The sequence below is a fragment of the Carassius gibelio genome, chromosome B16, assembly GCF_023724105.1.
Source record: "Carassius gibelio isolate Cgi1373 ecotype wild population from Czech Republic chromosome B16, carGib1.2-hapl.c, whole genome shotgun sequence".
Lineage (NCBI taxonomy): Eukaryota > Metazoa > Chordata > Actinopteri > Cypriniformes > Cyprinidae > Carassius > Carassius gibelio.
In genome coordinates this window covers 16,885,155-16,904,169 of record NC_068411.1, presented here as the reverse complement: position 1 = coordinate 16,904,169, position 19,015 = coordinate 16,885,155, and the positions used below count along the sequence as shown (strand labels likewise).

The 19,015-nt window shown below is 37.5% G+C and overlaps 1 protein-coding gene across 1 annotated transcript in view; it reads right to left on the bottom strand.

The window, feature by feature from the left end:
• Positions 1-504: 504 nt before the first annotated feature.
• LOC127974329 (neuronal acetylcholine receptor subunit beta-2) overlaps positions 505-19,015 on the bottom strand; it is a 33,157-nt gene continuing 14,646 nt past the window's right edge. Inside the window, exons 2-6 of the mRNA XM_052577511.1 lie at positions 16,315-16,460; positions 15,305-15,349; positions 13,979-14,088; positions 9,203-10,325; positions 505-3,034 (exon numbers count right to left, since the gene is read on the bottom strand). Of these exons, the coding sequence (XP_052433471.1) occupies positions 2,882-3,034; positions 9,203-10,325; positions 13,979-14,088; positions 15,305-15,349; positions 16,315-16,460 (1,577 nt within the window). The 3' untranslated portion in view covers positions 505-2,881. The remainder of the gene's footprint in view (positions 3,035-9,202; positions 10,326-13,978; positions 14,089-15,304; positions 15,350-16,314; positions 16,461-19,015) is intronic.

Sequence of the window (19,015 nt, the reverse complement as noted above, 5' to 3'; positions counted from 1 at the left end):
TAGAAGGGCAACTCGATTCTTTGTGTTTGCAGAAAGTCAATTACTCATTTTAGGAAAGACTGCATGATAATGCTCGTTTATTATTCAATAAAATTATATCTTCTTGCATTCTACATGAAGCATTCACTATTTTTGTCAGCAGGGATGTAGGAACAAAAGCAAGGTCATGTTTTATGCAGAATAAACTGAAGGTCACGTTAATATAATATGTGGAAGTGCATTTCCTTTCTCTAAGATGCTTTCATGAAAAGTTGGTTTGAAGAGCTTTCATAAAGGAGGATGCGCAGCCAACTTGAAATAAGTCATGAATTGTTATGTTGTCAGGAGGTGGCAATGCCAACGAATATGAGACTGGTAAACAAGTCCATCTTGTTTGAGGATTTTAACAAAAATGAAAAAGACAATGTATTCAGTGCAAAACATTGAGTTTGACTTTCCCTAACAGAGCAATAACAAGTGTTATTTGTGCAAATAGGCCAAGAATTGTCAAACACAAAGAGATGATGAATTTCTAATCTTTATTTGACAGGATAAATGTGATCAGTCAGCCAAAGGAGGGAGGTGAGGATAGGAGACGGGCATTTAAGTGCCATAATTGTGAATAAGACGATGCACTCTTATTGGCCGACAGACAGTTATTTTGACACAGAATCTTTGTGACGTCACACTCTGGATTATTGCAGTATTGAATAGGTTGAATTGATCGTGACATGGCATAACATATGTATATAGAGAGCTACACTCCTCCCTTTGTCTCTTCTCTTCATTCAATTTTTCCTTAGATGAATTAGAGAGACAAGCACTTATGGTTATGGAAGCTGATTTGCTTGCTCGCATGGACAGAATGCTTTAATTAATGAACAGAGGCACAACCCTGTGTGGCGAATACTGACTTGTGTCTCATCGTTGATGTCATGCAGTCACTTGGAGCCCAAACTAAGACAAAAGTAATGCATTCATAGTTTGGCTTTCACCCTAATACTGTTATATTTTTAAAAGCTAACGGTCAAGATATATTAATGTAATAGAGCAGCTGTACTATGCAGCTTTGTGGTTTGTAATAGGACTTTTTTTGCAGAGCACTGCTGGTGAAGGAAATATGAGAAGAGAAGAAAGACTGAAAAGGCAAAGCAAAGAGTGTGAGGTCATATGAAGCACTCAGGAAATATAGTTGAGAAACAAAAAACAAAAAAAAAATGATCCATGGGTGAACGTTTGCATAATCTGTTTTCTTATAGATGAGTTTTGAAGATTCCCTGCTTAATAAAGAGTTTTCTTTTAAACTTTACATTTATCAGAGAATCTTAAAAACGTGTATTACGAATTCCACAAAAAAATAAAACTAAGAATCCATTTATAAGCAGAAAAATAAATATTTTTTGAGTACTGAATCAGCATATTAGAAAGATTTCTGAAAGATCATGTGACACTGAAGACTGGAGGAAAGCTGCGAAAAATTCAGCTTTGCCATTACAGCAATGAATAACATTTCAAAATTCAACAAATAATTATATTTAATAAATCTGTAATTCTACAAATAAATCTTAACCATATTTGTCAAAATTCTTAATGAACAAACAAGAAGCATAGACTTTGGAATGACAAGTGTTCAAATTATCCTGAGATCTGCTGATTTGCAAACACTGGTTCACTGACATTTATATCCAGTAAATAATGACTTAAAATCAACAAAGTCCATGAGTCACTGACTAAAGGTGCTTTTGAATATGAAAATGGTCATAACCAATGGTTTATATTTTCATGAGAAGCTATTATGTGTTTCTGAGGAGGCAGTAATGTGGTGTGTGAAGGACTGATGAGAACAGGGGAGATAGATGAGAAGCACAGAAAGACAGACAGAAAGGAGATGAAATGCAAGTCAAGGCTTAATAATAGTGCAGTACTGCTCAGAATTTCATCATGACAACTTTCATGTCAGTTTGGCCTCTCAGTGTCTTAATTTTGAACTCTCAGGTTTTTTAAGATTTGTCTATCAATGCCAGTCTGCCTGACCACTGCAGACCTCTGAGAAGTATTTAGGGGCTAAATGGACTCATTCAGCTCAAAGCTCATCTGTTCAGGGAAAAAGCTCATCTGTTCAGGGAAAAATCGCAAGGCTTGAGACAAGATTTATGGGTGGGAACCCTGTGCTACATCACAGTGGGCCCGCTTTTTGGCAAATTCAACTGACTTTACCATCACACCTTCGGTCTTTATAAACAGTCACTGTTTCATATCTCACCAGGCACCCTCCCTCTTCAAGTTGTGTGTTGTAGTAATACAATTCACACTTTTACTATACCAATAATAATACGATACTGCATCAAAGCTCATTCTGAAGGACCAGACACTCGTTTGTTCACACAGAAAAGAAAATGTTTTTGCAATACAATAGATTATGACAGGCTTCTAGTCCTTGAGAAATAAACAAGAATCTGAAAGAAACAATGTTATAACCGATATTTAAATTCATCCCTGTCTGACTAGCTTGCACGTACAGGTAACAAACAGAAGTCATGTGACTCTTGAGGAAGCAGACTGCTCGTTTCGGAGCTTGTTGGCGGTGGATGGCTTTCTATTTGCAGAGATGAGTGCTGATTGGCTGCTGAGCAAAGTAAACAGGTGTCTCCTTTCTCTCCGATTGGCTTATGTGGTTTTTCACCTAAAAGGAGGGGAAGGTGGACTGGACGAGAGGCCTGAACGAGAATCCTGGACTAAATCCCCACTCTGTGTGATTTTCCAAAAAAGGTTCGTGTAAACCTAATGTTAGTCCAGAGTGACATTTGCCCTCTCCTTCGGCAGACCCCACCTCCTCCCTTTGCCCTCCTGTCGCAACTGATGGTGGGTAGCGTCCATTGGTGTGGTGGTGGATGGTGGTTAGTCAGCCGGGTGTGTTGGTGATAGTTTTGACTGTGTAGTTTTGGAACAGAGGTTGAAGGAACATTCCGATTGTGCCAAAGACACACACAAACACAAAGATCCAGAGAAACAGACGATCGATGACCATGGCCACATACTTCCAGTCCTCACTCACCTGTAAGACAAAAAGAACAACCAATGAGTGATGGTTGGATTGAGACAGGGATGTTATAGACAGCTAGTGGTTAAAATGGGTTCTTCAGTCCATCAATACTGACAAGCCTCGTACACAGTTTAACCGTGTTTTAATCCCTCTGGTCATAAAGCTTTTTAGATAGATGCCGAGGCTTTTTACTGTAGGTCGTGTAGAAATGAACGGTCTCTGACCCAATTCATTTGCTGGATTGTATGGCTGCAAAATGTTCTGTTTTCTGCGAAGTGGCAACCCTTGTAGTCAAAATACTATTGGTTAAACTGGCTGTGGGCGGAATCACACAGACCAAAATGAAACAGACATTCCGACATGGAACACACATTTCAAAGTAGAATAACTGGCTGTAAAAGAGTAAACTTTACATGATTCCTAAATATCTGCAAACATATTATGGTACTTTTATGCTTAAGTACAGTCAGAAAATGACATGCATCACCTTTCAAAAAAACTATTACAAATTGTTTTCATTAATTTAAATAAAACGGAAATAAAATATAAATGTTAGGTGATTTAAATGACAACTAGTTTCACGTAGACCAACCTTCAGACTGACAGCTGTCAGTCTGTCAGGTCTGGAATTCAAAGCAGCTTTCATTGGCCAAGTCCCACCCATGAGGCCGCTTGACCGACATGTCAAACAACCATTTCGTTTTGTTCATCATCACGTTTTGGGGCGTGGGAATGTTGCCACAATAACAGACTGGTGTGTAAAACTCTTGGACGTATTTTAAAGATTCATTGCCACAAACTTTAAATATTTCACAGACTTTTGAAAATCCAGCGTTTAGTGGATCCTGATAAGTGCTCATCGTCACAGTTGTAAATATGGTAGCTTTCTTCTTTAGTGAGGGGATTTGGTGTCATGGCATTTTTGTTTCCAGGCGGAATGTTTAAATAACGCGACACACACGTCTCCTGTATAATTCAATCAATCTGACGACTTCGAAACTCATGAAGAGTTTTTAGACTTTTGTGTGCCATATGCATCAGACGTTTACCCAGCGGTGTGTGGGAAAGATGGCAACTAACAGAAAATTGTTTACACTGAAGTACCTAAAATTATTAAAAAATACATAAAAATGACAAACACAACAAAATTTATAAAATCTAAATTGAAATTAGAACTTAAAATATAAAAGTTAAAGATAAGTCAAAATTTTAATAAATTCTATAATAGTATATATATAAATAATTTAAAATAACAATGGTGTGCCATTATGTGTTTAAGTAGAACAGAGGACAAAGAGAAAGAGAACAAGGAACGGGGTGAAATACATTTTCCCCAAAATTCTGTAATTATTTTTATCTGTGATTATTCCAAACCTGTGTACTGATATTTCCATAACTATGGGAATGGGAAAGCAATTTAACCTAATTAACAGTGGGAAAAAAAAGTAGAATTGTCAAGACAAACTTAATGTTGGCTTGAAAGTTTTAGAGTCTAAAGTTCAAAGATTTTATAGGTGTTCAAAAAAAAAAATTCTCAGTTTGCCAGAATTCCTGTTATAATGTTTGTCACATAACTTCATCCATAAATGGCAGTACAAATTGTGACTGACTCTTGTTCATGTCCAGTCCAGCTCTTCCTGTCTAAGTGCGCAGTTCTTGACTAAAATATACTGTAGTTTGGGCAGACCTTATGACGTTTAGTCTCTGATGACTATAAATGACCATATGTTGTAATGTTAGACCTGGGCCACATATGCCATATTTGATTTGAGAACCTCAGTAGAGAGGAATGAATAACAATAAACGAATCAGCAAAGAAAAGTGTCCTTTTTTGTAACTTGACAGATGTGCTCACTATGAAGCCATTACAGCTGCATGACTCTTCAAAATTTTCCTTTTGTGTGAAAAGATAGCAACAAATGGGTTAAGAACCACTGAGAACGAGTATTTTCATTTTTGGGTGAACCATCCCTTTAAAAATTCGTAATGTCAAAAAGAGATGAAGATGTCAGATGTAAAAGGGAGACAGGACATAGATGAGTCACACATAAAATGTGGGGGTGGGGTAAAAAAGAAAGAATGAGAGGTAAACATAAAATGGGAAATTGGATGTGAATGTGTGGGAGTGAGTGAGAGAAGGGAAAAGGGTGAAGGAAAAGGTTAATGTGAACCGAGACTTCATTCCACCACAGTGCTCTGATGAGGTGAGACACAGGGGACCTGAACCGTAAGTACGGCAAAGGCTGCAAGGGAGTTGGCATGGAGATGCCTTGTTACCATGGGAATGAAACTGTGTGCAGGTCGAGATGATTGACAGAATTACTGAGTGCTGTTAATTTTACCCCATGTTGACTGTGTTCCTGCTCTTAAGAAGAAACCAACTGCTCAAGTTCACTTTAAAATATTGCCAAGCTTTAAAATATATTGCTGACTGTTCTAACTAAACAATATCATCCAAATAATGTGAAAAGATAAAGAAAATCTCACTATAAATCTATTATAGCACTTAAAACGGACCCCTTTTAAAGATAAAATAGCAATTTAAAGGATTGTATGATTCATAAAAAAATCTTTTTTATTTCTAAAATAAAATAATATATATATTAAAAAAAAATCATTAAGAATATATTACTGATTTAGAAATTTATTTGGTATTATTACAAATATTATGTGTGCCGTAATATTTTAATTTAATTGAACCTACGCAAAAACCCTTCGATTTAATTGAACCTACGCAAAAACCCTTCGTTACTGTAGCTATGTCGACTCTATGTCTACTGAAGTCATGCCACTCTTACGCCACACGTTCTCACGCAGTGAAAAATACATTGCGGAGCTAGAAAGTAATAATAACGAAAAATGGTATGAAACAAAGTCTCCGCTTTCAAATTTTGTTATTTTTGAGAAATTCAAACAAATACCATTTTGTGGTGACAGGTTGCTGTAGCGCCTCAGTTCAAGCAGCATGTGAACCAATCATCTTATCAATTTTACTTAAAGCACAAAATAAACACGAATGAACATCAACAGTATCTTGTTTCAACTGCAGAGAGACATCAATACACCCCATTTTTCAAGTTCAAGTCCACCAGCCTTAATCTCTGGGCTGGTTTGTTTGTCAAAAATGGCAGATTCTGCGATATGATTGGTCAGATCGGCTATCAATCAAACTCCCTGCAAGTGGTCAGTTGAATATATCTATATTAATATATCTGTTCATTACTTAATCACCTCAACTCTCTAGAAATAGATCAGTTGGCATCTATCACTTGGCTTGTAAAATCTCTGTGAATCACCTCCAGTATCTTTCAGCACGACTGCTACTCTCATACTGAGTAATGCTGAGACGCACACAGTGTTTGACAGAATGGGACTGTAAGCCATTCTAATGCCAACAGTGAGTGTAGTGCTGATGTGTAGCTGTGCTTTGGCTAAAGACCACATCTCTTTTTTAATGCTTCAGGGCTTGCCTGTCAAAGCCTCCACATCACATATTATTTAACCACGTGTGGAGCTGCATATTGATCTGTGTGTGTGTGGGTGTAAGCTTTCACTGAGCTCATAATGGATGTCAGGTATTGAGTCAGTCCTAGATGATCTAATAAACACTCTAACAGTTTTAGTGTTATTTCTGACTTTTAGATGTAGCTGCCAAAAAAAAAAAAAAAAAAAAAAAATTTACATTATAATATAATTTAGCAATTAGTGAATAGAACTCTTTGGATTGCTTCAGTTCTGCTCATCTTATATCAGTGTAACACTAGTAAACCAACCCTTCTTTTCCAGTTACCGAGTAAGCATAAAAGAAGTTGAATTTGGACACTGGTGTTACAGCTACAGTATATGTCCAATTTAAAAGGGCTGTAGGTGATAGGCCTACATGTTGTCTGGGTAGAGTTGCCCCCTTCAGCAAGGCAAAATAAGGAATGCACACTCATGACAACCCCCCCCCCCCCCAAAAAAAAAACCCAAGGAAACAAATAATCAGTGAGGAACTCATAGCTCAACAGTAAACCATGGAAAAATATGCACAAGTAGGCTATTTAAACTTGTAACAGAACACATTAATATTGTTATTTTACATTTGATTGTTTATAATTATTAAGTATTAGTCTTTTTTGACTGGTCTACAGCTGTTACCAGGATGGGGATTATTATTATTATTTTTTTTATTAATTTGCTTAAATTCGGACTAAATTATTATGTAATTATTTGTCCCATTTTTATCTAAATAATTTGCTAAATTAATAAATAGGGTATAACATATCATAGGCCTATAATCTATTAATTAATCTGGCTAATAATACCTAAAAATATAAGTATGTCTACTAAGCTCTGATAATGTATGAAATATTATTACAGGTTTGTAACATCTTGTGGGTGTGTAAACGATGGCAAAATTTCATTTTTGGGTGAACTATTTCTTTAAGTCAGACAGTCCATCGTGAGCAAGCTTCTCTGTAAACTGCGCGTTCATCATTAGTTACTGAACAGATCCACTGATAACTTTCCCATACAGCACTATCTGGAGAGCCTTGAGTTCAAAGGGCGGATGTGAGCTCTAGATCTTTTAAACCGTGCAGGTTTACCACATGCTTTGGTCACATGAAAGGACTTTAACGGCATGTGTTTCCGGAGATACATTCGCTACGGAAACAAAGACAACAAAATGCAGTCATGTAAAAATTTACTTCTCTAATAATTCTTAAGAAATTAATTTCATTATAATTGCTATTAGGATTATAAACAGTGCACACATTTGTTGATTCAACTATGTGTTGGCCTTTCTAAAATATGGAACAAATTGCATCCCGTATTGATTTGATCCAGGATGCATCATTTTACCTTTAAAGGCCCCCTGAAGTGCCTTGAAACACACAGTGTTATGGTGACGTAATTTCAACTGAAAAAGGAAGACAGGGTGGGACATATCGAGCAGCCTGGACCCCTTTTTTAAAATAGCAATAGTGTTATGTTTATATCTTTTCGGGCCAGATCCCTTGAGATCAGTGAAGCCCATTCGACAGCCAGGCTAGATCAGGCTGGATCAGACTGTGCGCACTGCCGCGGTTCGCATGACACAACGTGAAACCAGACCTCAGTTGCCCCAGTCGAAAGCATATTCACACTGTATGAATCATTCAATATCGCCTGCATTGTGCACTACGTTCCATTTACCATACAGAAAATACTAACACTGAACAAGTGACGACCTTAGCCGCAGCTTGAGTATTAACTATTTATAGTGTAGGGGGCGGGTGCTTCAGAAAAGTATTCTCATTGCTTCATAATGTTATGGTTGAACCAGTGATGGCAGATGGACTATTCTGATGATGTCTTTCATACATTTCCAGACCTTGACAGAGTAACTTACTTGGAAGTCTATGTGATAGTCTCAAGTCTCCTGGTTATCATCCAAAATATCTTAAATTGTGCTCCGAAGACAAATGCAGCTTAAAGTACATACATTACAATGAAAAAAATATATAATTTCATACAGTATTGTCTCTTTTAATTTTCATTTTACCATATTAATAGATTAATAGAACAATAGAATTAAGACCATAGATTACCAGTTAGATTTAACCAAAATTAATTATATCTTATGTTTAACCACCACAGAGACATCAGAGCCAGTGGCAAATGTCAGAAGGACTAGCTGATTTGAGGCTGCTTTAGTCAGGATACATTAGCACTGAGCGCCCGCTGATCATGTGGAGCTCACGTGCCCAAAATTGGTGAAGCACATTTTCAAAAAGGCGCTGTCCTTATAAATAAACCCCAAATTGGAGTTTTAAACAACTACATTCTCGCCTGAAATCATTTAAAAACTACATTTCATGACACAGTAACAGTACTATAAAAAATGTATGGTTGTTGAAACACATTGCTGCTTGAACTCAAGTCCCACCCCAAAAGTTCCGGACCTTTGGAAAAGTACTACCTCACGAAAAGGGACTTTTGGAGGGGTACATTTTTACCTGGAACTCTATTTAGATCCTGGTTTCTGCATTGGAAACAGACAGAGTACTGGCCCAAAGTCCCTAGTTCCCGGGGAAAGTTCCCGTGGTGTGAACGGGGCTTATGACTGCTATGAATGATAGCATGCTATTGTTCTTAATGTGAAAAAAAAATTAATCTGCACATTCAGATATGTGATTATGAAACATAATGACTCACACTACGGTCGTCATCCTCACTCTTCATGTGGTTTGCAATGAAGCGGACTCCGCCTACAGCCTCCTCGAACCCTGGGCAGGCCTGGGCCAGCAGAGCCTGGGTGAGGATTGTAGGGGGCTGCTGCTTCCCCTGAGGTAGAGCAGAGCTTTGCAATGGATTTGAACCTCCTTCCCTGGACTCTCTCCCACCTTCCCTTATCCCGTTTAGTCCATCTGTTGACCCCCCTCCGCCACCCAACTCTGCCCCAAACTGTTTAACTGAGGCCCGGTTCACATAGCACGTGCATGCCTCATTGTTCTCTTTGCTCCCTGATGAAGAGCTGCCCAGGCCCAAACCCGCCATGAGCCCATCAGCCAGACCTGCTCGCCCGCCTTCCTGCTGTTCGTTGGCACGCCGGCGTTGGCGCAAACGCTGACGCTCGCTGCTGTTGCGTGGCTGACGCATGAAAAGCAAAGCAGGTAACTTGTTGAGGAACACTAGCTTCACCCATGGAGGCATGGTGTGTGTGGTGGGTGACCGGTGATGCACGTTCAGCACGCACACACTTGTCACAATGGAGAACGTGACCAGCACCATGGTGAACATCAGATACTTCCCGACCAGAGGGACGTCTAGAGATGTGGGCGGCACAATTTTGGAGATCAGCAGCAGGAACACAGTGAGGGCCAGTAGCACTGAGATACAGAGTGTCATCTTCTCCCCGCAGTCTGATGGAAGGTAGAAGACCAAGATGGCCAGAGAGGTGATGAGGATGCAAGGAATGATGAGGTTGATGGTGTAGAAGAGGGGTTTGCGCCGGATGATGAAGTCATAGGTGATGTCTACGTAGGTTGGGTCAGAGGGGTTCTCATTGCGCCGGCCAGGCAGAGCAATGATGTCCCATTCGCCGCTGGGCGTAAAATCGTCCATGCTAGCCACGTCTGCACGCAGAACCAGGTCCACTTCTGTGCGGTCATAGGTCCACGAGCGGAAGCTCAACGTGCAGTTCTGCTGGTCGAAGGGAAAGTGCTTCACCTCAATTTTACAGGCACTCTTATAGATCGCTGGTGGAAGCCAGAAGACACTTCCATCGTGGGAGATGACAGCATTGGAGTAGAAAGACACCTCATACATGCCGTCAGCACTGATGGGGAAGGAGACAGAGAGGTTATGAGATAGTTTATACTTCAAAGTAAACTTTATCAATAGCATTTGTGGCTTAATGTCAACTATTATATAAAATAATTTAGGATTTATTATCTGGACCAGAGTTGATTAATCCTCCACCCCCCTGCTGGACTAGGTTCGAACTGTGTTTTTGATTCAGAGCCACAGTACATCAGGGTTTTCTGCAGGTCCTTAAAATGGTAAAGTTTTAATCAGGCCATACATTGTCTTAAATGGTACAAGAAAGTCTTAATTATGATTTCAAGAGTTCTTAAATTTGTGTACGGAGAGACAAGAATTGTGATTTAGCTGAACGTGACAAACTTCAAAAGTCTATAATTTGATTAAAGTGGTCATATGATGCTTTTATAACTATAATTATTTTGTGTGTTTGGTGTAACAGAATATGTTGACATGTTGACATTTTTCAAATACTATACATTATTGTATGTCCTCTATGCCCCGCCTCTCTCAAACATGTCATTTTCTACAAAGTCCCTCCTTCTGACAAGGCGCAGTCTGCTCTGATTGGCCAACTCACTCTGTGCCTTTTGATTGGATGAACACCACAAGCACTCATCAGAAATGTAACGCCCTTTCCATAATTGCGAAAGGGGAACCATTGGCGTGACAAACACAGTGATTGAGGATTGTATGTTTTTGCAGTGCACAAGCCATGGACGGTTAAGACAGCTGACTACACTGTGATTTGAGTGCACATATATGCGATGTCTGAACAGTCGATAGCAAATTCTTAGTAGCTGATTCAGAAGAGCCAAATTGTTGTGGCAAAGTCAGAATTACCTCCTCTCCTAGGTTCATGGTTGTCCATAAAATGCATTGCTGTTCTGTTGTAAGTAATCTTAAAGATTACTAAATACATCTACTTTCGGAAGGCCAAAAAAGTATTTCTGCTTTCGCCTATAAGCACACAGCATCTCCCTGACATGGCTGAAACCACGCCTTTCTTTGCGTGAACATTTGGGCAGCATTACTCAAATATTTCCACATAGTGACGTAGACATGTGGGGGTGTGTTTGAATGAGTCATTTTAGGAGGGTGTGGGAGAGTCTTAACGTTGATAAAGAATATCTATTTGGTTTTAAGACTTTAGTCTTTGCAACTTTACAGATCTTCTTCATGCACCAAGAGCTTGTAACACTCCAAAGAGAAAGGAAAAATTGAAATCGCATCATATGACCCCTTTAAATAAAAATGAACACTTTTGTTTCAAAGTCAGGTGCTGCGCCGCTTTTTGAATTGGGAAAACTGCTACATTTCTGCCATTCAGAAAGCGCCACCTGCTGGCAGAGAATGAATGTGCATTTTCAATAAGTCCATCTGCTGAAAATCTATGGTATATAGATAGGTCAATAATAATAATGAACGAAACTTTATAAAACTGGACGTAACTTTTTCCAATATGCGCGCCACAGAGTGGCGACTGTACTTCCGGGTCAGAAAGCACCTGCCCATCAAAAGCTCACTATCCAATCAGAGTAGATCACTGTTAAGCCCGCCCCCAAAAGAAGTTTGTGTCAAAACACCAAACGAAAAACTGTGAAGCAAAAGCGAAATCTGTGGCAATGCATTCAGAATCCACAATTAGCGAAAACAAATCTTTGAAAAACATTAACAAAGAATTGAGCATATTTGAAGAGCCTGTTAAATTTGTGCGACTGAGTTCGTTTTTTTTTTTTTCGTTTTCATTGTGTTTTTCTTCTTTTTTAATGGCATATTTTTGATAGTTTCTGAAAAAGTTACGTTCAGTTTTATAGTTTCGTTCATTATTATTGAACCAAATGTAATTCCATAAAAATCAACCCAGTGCTGCAGTTATACATTTGAACTGGTGGATAGATAAATAGATATTGCATCATAAAAATCTAAACAATAAAGACAGTAAAATATAGGATAAGAATTCAATGGATTGATAACAATTGTTTAAATTAATTTAATAAATGGATCTTTTTTGCCCATCCATTTTCTTAATGGCTTAAAGGCTTGAATGTGAAGTTTATCATTATATAAAACTTTTTGTTTTTATTAAAAACCTGTATCTGAACTGTAAATAATGCTTTTTATAGTCATTTTACAGTTTAACAGGTTACAATAGACATTGCCCTACCCTGCTCGCATTGGATTAATTTTATTTGTGCAGGTCTTAAAAGTAAATTTTAGTTTAAAAATCCTGGAGATACCCTGGCGTGTTTGTGTCACCATAGTAGCAGCTATTTACAGCTTCTGCTAAGAAATGACTAAGCAGAAGAAGATGGCAAAATTAATGGACAGCCTACAGTTGATTGCTCACTTCACTTTTGTGCTTTGGATTTTTAAAAATTGGTTTTGTTTCTAAAGCACAACACATAATGGCTCATCGCAAATGTAATGCAAAGGTTAAAAAAATGCGGAAGTCAATTTCTGCTGAAGGTGAGTGGTAATGAGATATAAATTCACTGTGCTTGGAACACTTCAGTTAAGTTTGTCAGGAAAGTGAGACAACACATAATACACAGTTTGACCAATTCAAACAGGTATTTCATCAATAGTGGTTCACTTCTGTTATTTAAAACAATTCACATCAGAAATTAACTGCACCAAAGTTTGCATGTACTGCACCCCAGACTGTCCCTTGGACAGACACGTGTATGGTTCAAAAGATCAAAAAACAGCAATCACATTATCCAAATGAACTGAACTCTGATGTCAAATGAAACCAGGTGCACACCAAAAGTGCTAGTGTGAAAGCCTGCTTAGACTCATCAGTCATTATTTTTTAATTGCACAAATTAATACATTAACATAAAAAGCAAGCACATTTATTTACTTATTTATTTTTCTTTATAATTTGTAGATGGAGATTGCTTCATGCAAGCAGTGCTTTACAACCCTACAGTTTTGTAACTTCAGTTTGTGGTATAATTGCACATGCAGTATTGTGTGAATGTTTGCAAGTTTACATAATCATGACGACAGACATTTAATCTTGTACATTTTGCAGATGGCAACTTTATCAGCTTGTTCATTTGCTACAGCATGAATCAAACCCATTACCTTGAAAGACTGGATATTGTAACTTTTAAGCAACGTTACCCAGACAAACGAAAGCACACAAGTCACATTCATTACTTCTTTTGGCTATAGTTTTAATACAGTGTATTTTAATATTGACTGCCTGGCCCTGTTTATTTCAAATGTAAGTGCCTTATGTAACTGTTTAGTTCAGGCATTTGGTGCAGACACATCACATTTGCTAGGTACATAATCCAAAAAATATCATAACAGTAGAAAATGGAACTTGAATACTGAAAGCATTTGGGGTTTGTTTGTGAGTTTATCAATGATACATAAAGACAAACAAAGGAGGGAGGCTGGTGTTAATTAGATTGAATCTAAAACCTCCTCCACTGACAGTGAGTGAGGAGGAACATGCTTTTTTTTATATAGTGAGGTCATGTAATGTGACACGAGAACACAGCTAATGAGACAAAGATTGAAAAGCAGGGGTGTTATCTACTCTCTAATGACAGACGAAAGTTAAGGGTAATGGAAAGAAAGGATCAGATATGATAAAGATAGTGATAAACTAACTAGATAAGTACTGTAAATACACAGTATCTTGAGACTTACTTGTTATAAAGAACAACATCAGGTAACCAAATATGTTTGGAGGGAAGACGGACCTTCTTCATGCCATCAAACTCATCTGGGTTCCATGTTAGCCGGTAGTCCTGCCACTCCTGAGGATAGAGTGAAAATAAATAACCATGCTGGACTCGAGGCTGTGATCCCTGGAGAAAGCAATCCATTAGGCTTTCCTTTCATCTCAATGGCGGAATAAACAGATTCTTTTGAATGGCTGTCAATGGAGAAAGATGTGTTTTGCAGCCAGATAATGTAGTTACAACACCTACTAGCACAAGTTTATGGCAAAACCATGACCCTTTGGATAAAAGTAAAATACGTTATTAATTTATGTTCTTTCCCCCCACATTTTCCTCCTCATGTTATGAAATTGTAACTTCTCTTTATCCTGTGAACAGGAGGTGTAACCAATTTCATATGCTGCTAAGATCATGTTCATCTGTCACACACACCACTGCTCTCAGTGTCAATTAGCAGTATATTTAGTATACGTATAAATGATCTGTCGCTTTTCATTACTAAGAGAAATGTCCTAATAAACTAGATTAGAAGATTAGAAATAATTACTTGAGGCCATAAATGCTGACAGAGTAAACAGACTGCAAATGAGAGTTGTCATAGCCTAGCTAATGGTAGTCATATTAATACACATAAAAGAGTGATAGATGTCTAATGATGGTCATTTAATACACTTCCTGTTGGGTTTGACCAGATAGTGACCACTAATGCAATTATACTACATCTTTTTTACTCGGACACACCAATCATATACACATACACTCTGGCTAGGAAAGACACACACAGTGGTAAAGTTTTATGGGTAAACTGTAGTGACAGCGGCAATAACTCCTGCCAACTGACATCTATGGTCATAGTGACCATGAGCAGATGATTCAGAGAGGGAGTGACAGAAAGATGAAGAACGAGAGAGAAAAAGAGAGATGTGTAAGAGAGTACTGTATCTGTACAAACAGATTTTCATGGGTTGTTTTGTATGAGATAACAGTTTGTGAGATACTGATGATGTAAACAAGCTCAAATTTATATTTCATTTCAAACTTGCATATTCACACTCTTATCCACATGTTTGTTTTTTAATTATGGCTGGAGATTTTGAATTATTGGTACCTGTTGATGTTAGGTATTTAATTGTGAATGCACACTTAAAGTTAATCTTAAAAATATATATACATTTAATAATAGTTTTAAGTTTTAATAGAAAACAGTGGAACATAAACAGCAGTGACAGAAAAACAAACGTGTCTGTGAAAACAATAAAATGAGGCATAAATAATGCAAGTATTGACTGACCTGTGTAAGCCAGACATTGGTGGTCATGATCTGTTCTCTCTCATGCTGTGAAAAGAAAAAAACAGATAGAGAAATGTTAAAAAGTTGATACAATTTAATAACAATAATTTTTATTTATTTCAGCATTAATTAACATTTATTAATTATATGATTATTATTATAGTAAACATGATATAATATAATAATAATAATAATAATACCAAGCTGAAAGAGAAAAATAAAAATAAAGCATTTAATGCATTTATTAAAATGTATTAAATATATAATATAATATAATACCAAGTACAGTATTCATCATGGTTCATCATTTCATGGTTTAATATCTCTTTTTATTAACTTTAAGGCTACATTCTTGAGCATATTGGGGGTTTTTTTATGGATCAAGGACGTTGAGAAGCCCTGCCTGCTCTCCAGTGATTAATAACACAAGAATGACAGTGCTTTCCTCCAGCTTTCAGCCCAGGTAAGTGAGCTGTTGATTTACAGTGCATTACAAGCATGAAGGAAGTATGTAATCGGCTGACAGCTGAGCGGTTAGCATAGAGCGATGAGTGGTCAGTAAGCATGGCTAATTTGCTGCACCTGCGGGAACAGAGATGGCCATTTCCTGTTGTCCATACTAGCTTCTTACAGCACACTGACATCATTTTACTTCAAAAATCATGCTAATACAGAAGCCTCTAAGCCTAACTGCATTATGTCACAGCTCCATTTTAGGCCTAAGTAGGCTTACTGAGCTAAGATACATAATACCACACTGAAAACCGACCAAATTTTAAAACAGAAGAGATGTTAAATAGACAAGAGGGTTTCATTTAATGCTCTGGCTCTGTCACGGATGACATATTTGGTCGAAACCTTCTGAAAGGAACTAGTTTTATGATTAAGTGAAGTACAATTCATGAGCAGGCACAGCATGCCCAAAAAACTAGATCAGTTTAGTGAAACATTTATTCATATGCACATTGTATGTAAATATGAGAGCACAATATGTAAACATGTTCACTGACCACACTGATGAGCTGAGCCAGCGAGACCATTAGCTGCACTGTCACCAGTTCTGAGCCATTAGTCGCTGGTCGGATCAGTTTGTTGTAGTGGGCTGGATTTAGAAGATGCTCCACCAGTCTCTCTTCTGTATCTGCCCCATCACTGCCTGTAAGAGATATACAGCACCATAGATCAATACACATCCCAAATTTAAAAAAGATTCCCATTTTTGGAAGTGGCATCTGCTGTTTAGATTTGTTTAAACCTGAGACACAGCTGCAAAACAGAAAACCTCTTGAGAACAGATTGGATTTATGAAACAGAAATCTTTTATATTAAAAAATCATGCAACTTTTCATTGAAACTACATATTAGAGGGAAGAGAGTTATAAAAAAATTATTATACTGTATATATATAAAATTTCAATTAATGTTTATTTCAAGTAACAAAAATGTGTTTTTATGCCTTTAGTTTTAGTTAACTATGATAAAAGGTGCTGCACTTAAGTGAACAGAAGCTTTCAGCCTTTGGCAGGATAGCAGAAAAACATTGCTTCAAATCTCTTTTAATTTTGCGATTGACAGGCAAACACCCATCATTGCGTGCTTATAAAACCTTTGACGCATGCTTGCTTCATGCAATTGACTAATAGCACCTACAGCTCAATCCACTGGCTTTATTCATCAAATCAAGTAAAAGCTGTTTTCCCCTCTTGAGTCAATTAGTTACATAGGGCACATTCCTTTGTATGCTAATCTTCACTACCACCACAACACAGAATGTACAATTTGTAATCTTTACTAGGTACAATATAAAATGCCTTTGTATATTATCTTTCATATTTCACTGAGAGATGGTGTTTGGTCTCTACCCATCTTCCTGTTTTCTCCTTCCTCAGGGTCAGCATGTCTGTCTCTGTCTCTCTCACTAACTACTCATCCATCCTGTCGTCCGTCTCTGTCTCCCTCTCTTATTGGCTTGTTGTTGCCGCTCTTGTTGTGTTCAGTGGACAGGAAAGATGTTTCTATGGCACAGATCAATGAAGACTCCAATCGCACACCATAAACTCTCTCTTTCTCCTCCGTGATCTCCACCTGCACATACAGTCCTCTAAATCTCTCTGCCTGTTTAAATGCAGTATACCTTTTCTGCTCCGTTTCCCTTCTTTTATTGTTCCTGTCTTAAAGAGGTCATGATTTGAGCAATCAAATTTACCTTAATTTTTTTTTATAGGTGTAAGATCTTCTTTGTACTATTAAAGTATAAAAGTAAAAACTTCTGCCCTTAATTACTCACCCTCGTGTCGTTTCAAACACATAAGGCCTTTGTTTATTTTCGGAACACAAATCAACATGTTTTTGCCATGTTCCCTGCATAGACAGAAATGGGCCTTGAATCAGTTAGTTCTGTTGCAGTTTATCGAGGGTCAGAAAGCTCTCTCTTGTGTTCCTTGTGTTCTGAGTAATGACAAAACTTTCATTTTTGTTAAAATAAGTTTAATAAAATCTCCTCATTATAACGGCATTTATTTAACCAAGCTCCAGAAATGGCTATTGGGATCTGTGACATCACATGCATAAATATATTTGCATATTAAAAATTTAAATCACTTATGCTTTCTACACTAGATACAGTATGCAAGTTCACATTTTGACAGATTTCTCCTTGTGAAGTCTTGTCAACAACAGGATAAATGGAAGAGTAAAAGAATATTGAAAAAAATTGGGGGACCTTTAGTTTATCAAAGAATCCTGAAAACAAAATGCATCACAGTTTCCACAAAAATAAGAACCAAATCAGAATTATTTCTGATTCAATTCTGAAGGATCATATGTCACTGAAGACTGGAGTAATGATGATGAAAATTCTGCTTTGCCATCGCATGAATAAATTTCATCTGATATATATATATATATATATATATATATATATATATATATATATATATATACATATTTATATACATAAAAGCACTGAAAAATCCTACCTACTCCAAAAAAATTCAGCAGTAGTGTGCAAAAGAGTCAAATTTTACACAGATTCCCAAAAGTATGTGGACACCACCTTTCTGTTTTTTTTTTTTTCAGCTTCTCCTGCTACTGAAGGGTACATAAAATCAATCCTACAGCCATTCAGTCTCCTAAAACAAACATTTTAGTAGAACTGGGCATATTTGTCCTGCTCCATAATCATAATACACAAAGCAAGACTCACACAGAAAAGGTTGACTGAGTCTGGTGTGGAAGATCTCGATTTGCCTTCACAAAGCCTGAACAGATCACAACTGCATTTAAATAGGAACATCAATGTTCCTTCATCAAATATGAAGCCTTCCCTTAGGACTAAGCCATATTAAAACAGCAAAAATAACACCAACCCCTTATTTATGTCCATGAAATGACTTAACATTCAGCAATTGCTGCAGTGACTATACTCTTTTCTTTCTCTCTCTCTTTCCTCTTGTCATCCTCCGTCCTCTTTCTCTCAGTCCATCCATCCTTTCCTCTTTCTCTCTCCTCTTTAAGACAATGTTGTGTGGGGATGTGTTGAGGCAGAAGGTATTTTAATAAATCAGCATGTTTTCTCTTCTTCTTTGATCCTCTCTCTGTGTGTTTGCTGTGCTATATAAAGCCAAGCAGTGGGATGCTGTCTTCTCCAGCTCTCTCTATAAGAGCTTATGTTTCCTTGCGCTTCGGCTTGCGTAGAGAAAAATATTGCAG